A 9,689-nucleotide genomic window follows, 5' to 3' on the forward strand; every position below is an offset into this window, starting at 1 on the left:
TATAAAGGAAATAAGAGTAATGAGAGTCATGTTACCCGTTTCCATCAGCATCAGAAAAGTGGTGAATACCATACCAATTGGTAGAGCACAGATTCTTTAGCGTAACAGTTGAAGTTAAACATTATTTAAATTCATTCTCTCAGCCTCTTTAAAAAAATAAAAATAAAAAAAAAAATAAAAAAAGTGAGAATGAGTCTTTTTCCCCCCACTTTCAGTGAACATACTACAACTAATTGTTTCTGTAATAAGCATCCTTCCTTTCCTTGATGCAATATTAGCCACACTCTGGTTTACTCCCCTCATTCAGCATTCAGTTTCAGTACTTTTGCTTCCAATAGATTTAAATGCAACTAACTGCTCATATCTCATTATTGGCAGTCTGGGACAAAGATCCAGTAATATAATGAAAACAAAAGAGAAACAAAAAGCATTAAAATGTATGGGAATAAAAGCATACATGCATCAGCATTGGCTAAACATCACTATAACAGACGGTATCCAAAGAGATAAATGTTTTTTTATTGTCAGCCTGAAATATAGGATCAGGGACTTAAAATGGAAGATGAAAAAGCCACAGCAGCAGCAGCCTGAAACCTAACAGCATACTTGTATGCACATACTGTAAACACAACAGAAGCTGTTCTGATTCACAACAGGTTTATCCTGAGATGGACTTCATGTGTTATGCATGTCAGTGTTTGGATAGTGTAGGAAAATCCAGTGTTTCCCACACTGGATAAGGAGTGTTTGTGTTGACCTTTCGCTACAACTATCTGACATTCTCACCCACTTCAGGAAGTCATTTTAATCAGCAGTAATCCTCTTTTTAACGTCATTTCATCTGAGGAAAAACAATGTGTGAACCAGCAGTTCTATCTAAAACACTTTTTCTTATCAAAACCATACAGCATCCAACTACATTAACCCTAAAAGGACCTTAGAGTGTAAATCGTTACTTTAAGTTAGTCAGTGCACCTACAGAGCAATATCACCAATCAACCAACTACACAACAGAGAAACAGCCTTAAAATTCAAACTACAACCCTCAATCTGACTCCTTCCCAGTCATCGGATCAAACTCATGACCAAGATATGTTGGCATCATTTTTGGCAATACTGTTGGACAATTTCACTAATAAATATAAATAATGATGATGGTAATCCTTGTCCATCAATGCTGCTTTTAAATATCAATAACTATCCTGGCTATTACCATCACCTTCTGCCTGGACAGAACAATCACATCCTTGTGGACCTTTTCTGGCCTCTTAGAAACTACGATGGCTGAGCTCCTGTCTCACAGGGGCTGCTGCGACTCTGCTCTGGTTTATCCTCGGCCACCTCTTCCTGAACAATTTCTTCTTCTTCTTCTTCTTCTTTCTCTTCCTCCTTCTGCTGCAGCTGATCCTGCTCCTCTAATGGGCACTCGCTGTCTACTTCTTTAGTGATTCCTTCACAATCTCCCATCTCCTTCTCATCTGAGGAGAAAACATGCAAGGAAGAAAGGTATATAACCACGAAGCAAAAAGATAACAGAAGGGAGGCGTGAGAAAGAGCAAGCTTTGGGGTAACGTGAAGAGTTTGCAGTACAACGAATGATTGGTTTCTTGGATCAAGTGGTAAAGGAAATTAGCAGCATTCCTGTTGTTAAGGTTAACATTCTCTAAGCTTACAAGAGTTTACAAGAGTTCTACAAACAGATTTTGGAAGGAGCAAGCAATGTAAGGAGCTTTACTAACACACCCAGAAACCTCTCATCTTCCATCAATTAAAGGGCCAAAATGATCAACATCAGAGGCTATGGCATACGAATCTACATCTCAAGTACATGTTATTACATTTTAGGGATGAAAATGAAAAACGCTGTGATGTATAATGATTCATTTAGTGATGGGCAAACCCACTTGAGTTCAAGAAAAAAAGAAGAAGAAGAAAGAAATCTGATGGTGTAAATTCTGTCAATTACACAGAAATGTATTGTAGAACTAGACTGTGGCAAAAGGAAGATTTGATTCCTGTTTGTGGAGGATTTATAGTTCATGTGGAGATTGGCAATGATTACATGACACAGCACATCTCCTGACATAAGTGCAGAGTAAATAAATTTAGGTCACATTTTCCAATGGGGTGACTGAAAGCACCTACCAGTCCTTGGATATTTGAGCAATTTAAAATTGCCCCAAAAATGTATATTAATGTTAGTCCAGCTGAATGGGAATTAAATCAGGAACAATGGCATGGGGTTTTTTTTCGATCATTTTCACGTTTCTACATGGACTCCAAAGAAAAAATTACTTAGTTAAGAAGAAGGTCTAAAAATTTTACACACTCAGTGAATACCAAACCTGGGTCAAATAAGTCAGATCAAAGTCATGTTGTTTAAATGTATAATCTATAAGGATAATTTCAGCTCAAGAAATACAGGATCAGTGGATCAGCAGAAGCATAAAAATGTCACATTATATTTTTTATTTATCTATTTATTTTGTTTTGCAGTCTGGCTTTAAAATTTCTTTAAGGCAGGATAAAATCCATTTATGACTCTTATCGGGCCCAGGTCTGGTGACATCCATCACCAGCTAACACCCATCATTGCTTTAGTCTGATTACTGGTAGCAGTTTGGGATTGGCTGCATTCTACAGTGTTATGAATTCTACAGCAAAGAAAGATGGACCCATCTGGCGATAATCAAATCAGTTCAAATTATGCCAGTTCGCACAGCGCAGGGAGAGAAGGGGCAGGGAAACCTGGACTCCGCAGAGGTCGAGTCTCTGGTCTCTGTTGGATCTTGAAACTGTGGACCAAATTCCACGGAGCTGGAGCTTTTGCTAGAAGCAAAATCATACCATTAAACCCACCGATCACAGGAAATGTACTGTGAAACTTGCACGAATGCAGCTTTTGATCAACTGTTGACTGAAATACATGCTGAACTGCTTCTGCTTCTACTTGGTGCAGAGAAGTTTCTTGCCCAACTACCTCATGAACAGAAACTGCAAAACATGTAGCCTAGAAATTCTGTTCAATTAGTTCGACTGTGCAGTTTCATGAGCACTGAGCAAGAAAGCGGTTACAGGAAACTCATTCCATCTTGCTCATTGGAATTATATTTCTTGATTTTACAATCACGGTGTATTCCCCTTAAATAAAAAGTGGTGACAATCGAAGTGTGCCCGTGTGCTGCCTCATCTGACTTGTTGCTCACTAAAAAGCTTTAAAAAGGATTAAGGTTGAAAAAAATCAAAGATAAAAAAAATGAAGAAGGTCAACCGGCACATTGCAGCGAAGCATTTAAAACAGGTGTTAGGACATGGAAGAAATAGCCAAGATGTACAGGAGAGTCTAAGTGTAAGACTGCATACGGGGTGCCATTTGTACCAAAATTATTGACACTGTGTAGTTAGGAGTGTGTGTTCTCTCTGTCATGTCATTCATTGCCCCACCAGAAAAGGTGGAACATCTCCTATCTATACTTTTGTTAAAAAGTTCGATTAAGTCTTGTTCAGTTGGACTGTGGCCTTGTATTAAAACTTTAAATGGTTAAAAATCTGACACTGACTTTGTTCAATGCTCTAGAAAAAAAAAAACTCATTGAAATTTGAGATCAGGATCACAAATTACAATTCAGTGTCAATTTTCAAAGAAAATGCAACAAATCCAAACTATAACACAAATGTGTGGTTGTCAAAATCATGTTGTCACCAACTACAGTTCAACAACATTCACAGCTAAACACACTTTTGGCATAAATGGAACCTCATAACTGTGTGCCCATTCTCTTAGATTTAAATACAAACCAACCTATGGTTACATTCAGACTAAATTTTCTTTTTTTTTTTAAACTTAGGTATTCATTAAAAACAAACAAACAATGATTTCTGTTCTGATAAGTGAACTAGAACAGTCTTGGCACTGGTCATAACATTTAGTTCTTGCTTGGTTAGAGTTTAGCATGTTAGGTGAGAGCGACACAACTGTGTCATTTGTGTGATGAGTGTTCCGGTACCTCCAGAAGGTGGCGCGCTCTCCTCTGTATCTGTCCCAGAACGTGGTGATGGCCCAGGTGAACGTGACTCAGCCCGCAGCCTCTTTTCAAAGTTGAACTCTGGAAGTCGGGGGGCCTGAGGACGAGTCTTCCTGGCTGGATTCATAAAGTAGCAATACGCGCAACGAAATGCTGCAGGGAGGAGGAGAGAGAAAGGAAAACACACACAAAAAAGAATTGGCGATTAGATTGCTTAAATTCTGTACACATATCCGTGAATGTCCAGATTTTCATCAATTTGTGGACTGTACCATTTACGTGTTGTACATATAAAGATGGTTTCAGAACCATGAAAACCTATTTATCATGGAAACACTTTATCCAGGAATCTGAGCTTTCAGTGAGCTGTTGAGAAGTCAAGACAGTTTTATTGTTTACGTTGCTAATCTTCCAATCACTTCTGTCTTACCTGAAAAACATCTTCAAAAATGCAGTAGTGCATTTCTGAGCTTACCTAGATATTCAAACTCTTCTTTCAGAGCCATGCCATTATGAGAAAAACACTGCTGGCAGATCAGCGCGTATCTATAAGAAACAAGACAGGACAGAGAAAAATATAGAGGCAAAGAGAATAATGATTGCTGCATTCCAGGAGCTATTCAATGAAAAAAAAATACACCTCAAAAACCTGCCTCATCTTTTTCAGTTCATGATTTCCCATGATGTTTTTTCTCCAAATGGTATAACTCCAACAGACAAACATAGTGAATACTATAAGTGCAGCTGAAGAGCAAACAGGTGTGAGTTCATTATAAACTATTTCAGGCGGGATAACTTCCCACAGCAATCTATCTGCAGAGGCAGCTAACCTGGCATGCACCACCTGGTTTTATTTATGTTTTATAGTTTCTGTTGTAACTACATTTTTTAAAAACACATTTACCATACAAATAATAGATAAAATGAGCAGCCTAGCTTTTCACCCTTGTGTAATTTTTTGCTATGGTGTTCATTTCCATGCAGATCATTCAGGTATAAGCTGCAGAGTTCAAAGAATAATGTAATGTTGCCTTTACCATGAGTGAATGCATTTATTTTGATTCTATATTATAGTACAGTTCAATACATGGCAGTGTTGGGCTGACATTGACTGCCCAACACTTCCAGTAGAGCCTAATCCATCAGTTTGAAATAAGACAATTCTACAAAGGGCTGTAAATTCAAAAAAGGATCGTCACCTGTTCTGTGGTCCATCCCCTACCAGATACTCAATGACTCTGTCCAGAGCTCCCCTGTCTTTGGGCAAGATGGGTCTAGCTAACGGAGGACCTGGGGGGTGCATACCTGTAAATAAGTCCACAGATGGAAATTAATACAGACTCACATTACAAATACACTGTTTTGTAAGTTTAAAAAACCAGATTGTGGGCTTTTTGCCAGCCTCAAAACAATATAAACGGTATAAACACAAAGAGTAGTGATGTCCAAATTACTACCTTGAAAAGTTAGGAGAAATCAGGCACTGCAGAAGTTCTTGTTTGCCATGCATAGATGCCTGATTTCAAGCTAAGATGCTCTTAAAGACATTACCTAGCATTGGGGAGGAGGGAGTCCTCGGTACTGCGCCCTGTAGGACCGAAGCAGACAGAGCAGATCTGTCTGGTGGACCTCCTGGAGCTGAGAGAGGAACACGTTCTGTTGGAAGAGCGACACAAGAGATGGACACAAACTGGCATCTGAGAGAACTAAGTCAAAGGCAGCTGGCATTGCTGTTTACTACAGCTGCCTTTGACTTAGTTCTGTGCCTTTGACCTAAAACTTCATATAGATTTTGATGCTGAATATTCTTTTTACATGCATCACAAATGGGCACGGCATGAGATTTAAGAAATATTAGGATCGTTTATTATACTTAAAGTGTCTCATTTTGTCTGCTTACCCACAGGTGTGCCTGCTGGTCCCAGCAAGGGACGTGCTCCCGGTGGAGGAGTCATGACCATTGCATGCGGGGTGCCCATTGGCATCGGTCTCATTACCACCCCTCTCTGCCGAATCTCTGCCCAGGGGGAAGAAATTAATTGAAGCATTTGGTCCTTTCCAAACATAGGATTTGTTTATGCCATCACAGAAATCTCTCTCTCTCTTTTGAAGAGCTCCACTCTTCTGATCAGAAACTTTCCAAGTAAATCTAAGTAACACTGTACAGAATTATGGGGTACCTTGTCCTGGCCTGGGAGTCATCGGAGAACGCACTGGAGTTGACTCAAGTTCCTGCAGCAAAACAAAGCGGAGCAATGTGAAACAAAATAAAAATACAATACAAAAATAAACAGATAAAATAAACATCAAGTGAAAAGCTCTCACAGCTTTCTTCTTAGCCTCAGGATCAAAACGTTCCAGGATGAGCTTGGCATTTTTGTACGTTTCTGTCTCCATCACCTCCTCAAGCTGGAAAGACAAAAAAAGGGAAATCTAAGCTCTAACATCCAGGCTCAACAGGATAAGAAATGTTGAAGTAACTCGAGGAATAAAAAAAAATACTGATGGGGCCAGTGATACCCCTCAGCCTCCTAGTAAATACACTTATGGTATCAATTTCAAAACACTATGTTGCTTTGTTCTCGAGTTATTGCATTCACAAGATTTTCAGAAAACTTGAGCTTGAGGCTGAAGTCACTGAGATTCAAATTCATCTGAGATTTTAGCAGATACACATATTAAGCCTTAGGGGTAAAAAAAAAAAAAAAAAAAAAGGCCAGAATGATTTTCTTCTTGAAGATGCTTTCTGCTTCTCAAGGCGTGAAACTAAATAACATACAAAATAAAAGAACAGACCCAGCTCTGATACCACAGAGGGTTCGGAGATTGAGTGGAAATTTTAATCTGACATACCACTGCAATCCTGAAGAGAAATAAAAAATAACTAAAAAAAACAAACAGACAAAACTGGGGGAAAACTTACAATTTTTCAATCACAGTTAAATAAAATAATAAAACTGGACGTGTAACACCCAATTTTTCAGATCCAAATAACGAGATCTGACCAATCAGACCACTGTATTTGGCAATAAGCAGACTGTAGCTCAAAATACAAACCTGTAATGAATATACAAATTATAAAATAACTATTTTATCTAAGACACACAGCTAAAAGCTGCTTCAGGTCCATTGGCTCTCTCAAATTATCTCTCTGCCTCTTCAGTCCTAACTCTGCCATCAACAAAAACAGGCCGCGAAAGCGACTGTGATACAGCTTCAACTCCTGGATTAAAAAATGAAATTCCCTCTGCTGCTGCCTTCTTATGAGAATTGAGAGTTGAACCCAAAATCTGTTTATTCCTTTTCTTCTTTAGAAGCATCAGGACCAGCTCATCGTCACTTAATACTAACTGTATTTTTTTCACAGTGCATATTTTGAGGACGAATTTCCAGCAAAAGCGCAATGCATTCATATGTGTTACACTACAAGTTCAAATGTGAAAAGTTTGTAATTTCAAACTGTTATTTTGCAGTGCATTCAGTGTGTAATGGCCTTTACAGTGAAAGACTGAATACTTACAATCTTTTTTTTGGCAGCCTTTAAATCTTCGAGTTTTTCACCTAAAAAGAAGAATGAATAACTTTAGTCAACTGGCATCATTTCCAATAAGCTCCTTTTTCCATCGACCCATGCTGTGGAAATAAAACACAGTTTAAATTATTATATGCTCAATTTGTGATTCTGCTAGTATCTTAACATATCTCAGGAACAAATTATGCTACTTTGTCTTTGTAGCATAAGCAGTATGTACTGTCAACAATAAGAGTGTGACTTGAGTCGCAAAGTTAGGTTGTAAGAAAACACATTTGTAAGCAAGGACAATCAAAATGAAATGCTTCAAATCATATAGTCAACAACCATTACTCCTCAAGCCATTTTTCAATAGGCCACTGCTCAGCAGGCCATTTTGCCTGAGCCTCCCTGTGCTCAACTATGAGTATGACCTAATTAATTATAGAAGGAGGCACAGCGCGAGCAGTAGGTAGACAGATTTGATCCAACCCAATTGTATCTTATGCGAGACAACTTCTAGCTTAACAGAAGCCTGAAAATAATATATGTGCTTTTGAGTTTAATGGACAGACAAGCAAAGGAAGACTGACAGATCACTTACTGTTTCTCTCAGTGCGTTTGGAGAAGAGAAAAATCAATAACTTTCTGATGAACCACACCCTGTTGAAGAGCCAGAAAGAAATGCAGAGAGAAGAAAATTGTCTTCATCATCTTCGTCACATTCAGAAACCCTTTTCTCTCCTCACAACTTATGGAAAATAATAAGACCTAATATGAAGTGTATTTTTTACTTTGACACATTGAAAGTTATCTGTACCAGATAAAAACAAAGACAACGCTGTGAATTATTGTGAAAAGCAACAATGGCACTCACAGCACAGGGTATATGAAGAAAGGCAGGGCCATGGCTATTCTCTGCAACCAATGCTCGGGGAGGTAAAGACAGTAGACGATCAGGGAGATCAACAGGTAAAGGGCAGATGAGTAAAGTAGCAAACGGCCAACCCATAGCTGCAGACAGATACATACAAATATATCAATGAGAAAAAGAAAGGACAGCTCAAGAATACAACTATAGATCTTTAATGTTTTGCTGACATTACCTTTTGCAGACGCTGGTTTTTAGTTTTAAACTCTTCCAGCTCTTTAATCTCCTACAAGAGAAACATGGTAAAGGTTATGTATACACTAAAAGAACTACTATGGAATGTACTCAGGTTTGTAGTTGTATTTGTTGTATGTTGGTGTTTCCAGGTGGCATCCTACATCATATTTTTAGTAAACCTAAAATGGAATTGAAGCATTGTGCAAATCCATAAAATCAGGTAAAAAATATACAGAGTCAGTACCTTGTCCAGGTTCTCCAGCTGTTCAACTGTTGTTAGCTTTGCCTGGATTGCAGATAAAAGTCAGAAAATCACCATTAGCGTAATCAACTGATTTGCCAATAAAGACTCGATTTTGATTTATCAAGAGTTCATCTACAGAGGGGTCTGCAAAAAAAGCGAGATTAATGGTTTTATCATGCTATTTTGAGCTTTGAGTTTTCTGTCTCACAATAGTGTCTCTTGTTTCGCTAAATCACTGTAGTAACTTATGCTTAACACATAACCTGACTGGAGCCAGGTTATAGGTTATGACTACAACAACATGTTTTAAGAGCAATGTAGATTTTCTGCTTGGGTAATATGGTTTATATGTAAAGCAGAACCCAGAAAGCCCACTTAAAAAAGTTGATAAGTCCCATTGTGATATCCCTTACCTTTGACTGTGGTTTTAGGTTTTGAGAAACCAGCAAAAAAATCCCGGCTTTGCTAAACTTCCTTCATAGTATACCCTTCTGATTAACTAAATATTTTAGTCAAAGGAAACTTAAAGCAAATGGGATGTTTGATTTTCTGAGTGAGAACAACAATCAATACCTTCATTGTTGCCAAGTCTCTCATGCTGCCTGTCTGCTCCTCTTTCTTTCCCTTTGACTTGGTTAGTATGTCTAAATATAGTGTATGAATTCACCTAGCTTGGGTGCTAAGCTCAATCTGTTCATAGTTATCAAACTGTCTCACAGTAGAGTCACACAAGGCAAAACTTTACTGAGAATCAGCATCCAGAGTTAGCATTTTATTTAATTATTCAAGGCTTGTGAAGTA

General features: G+C 38.3%; 1 protein-coding gene across 3 annotated transcripts in view; it reads right to left on the reverse strand.

Moving 5' to 3' along the window:
- Positions 1-497: 497 nt before the first annotated feature.
- The window catches only part of lnpk (lunapark, ER junction formation factor), a 10,787-nt gene continuing 1,595 nt past the window's right edge, over positions 498-9,689 (reverse strand). The window contains exons 3-16 of one of the 3 annotated variants that reach the window (XM_005733670.1): positions 8,889-8,930; positions 8,643-8,693; positions 8,414-8,550; positions 8,141-8,199; positions 7,546-7,586; positions 6,351-6,434; positions 6,206-6,257; positions 5,926-6,042; positions 5,577-5,663; positions 5,225-5,330; positions 4,501-4,571; positions 4,008-4,178; positions 2,749-2,829; positions 498-1,478 (exon numbers count right to left, since the gene is read on the reverse strand). In XM_005733670.1, the coding sequence (XP_005733727.1) occupies positions 1,276-1,478; positions 2,749-2,829; positions 4,008-4,178; positions 4,501-4,571; positions 5,225-5,330; positions 5,577-5,663; positions 5,926-6,042; positions 6,206-6,257; positions 6,351-6,434; positions 7,546-7,586; positions 8,141-8,199; positions 8,414-8,550; positions 8,643-8,693; positions 8,889-8,930 (1,302 nt within the window). In that variant the 3' untranslated portion in view covers positions 498-1,275. Of the gene's footprint in view, positions 1,479-2,748; positions 2,830-4,007; positions 4,179-4,500; positions 4,572-5,224; positions 5,331-5,576; positions 5,682-5,925; positions 6,043-6,205; positions 6,258-6,350; positions 6,435-7,545; positions 7,587-8,140; positions 8,200-8,413; positions 8,551-8,642; positions 8,694-8,888; positions 8,931-9,689 lie in introns of all 3 variants that reach the window. The other 2 variants (XM_005733669.1, XM_005733671.1) reach the window with 2 other exon arrangements.

This window comes from Pundamilia nyererei, unplaced genomic scaffold (assembly GCF_000239375.1).
Source record: "Pundamilia nyererei isolate P.nyererei 1_Seehausen unplaced genomic scaffold, PunNye1.0 scaffold00054, whole genome shotgun sequence".
NCBI classification, from domain to species: domain Eukaryota; kingdom Metazoa; phylum Chordata; class Actinopteri; order Cichliformes; family Cichlidae; genus Pundamilia; species Pundamilia nyererei.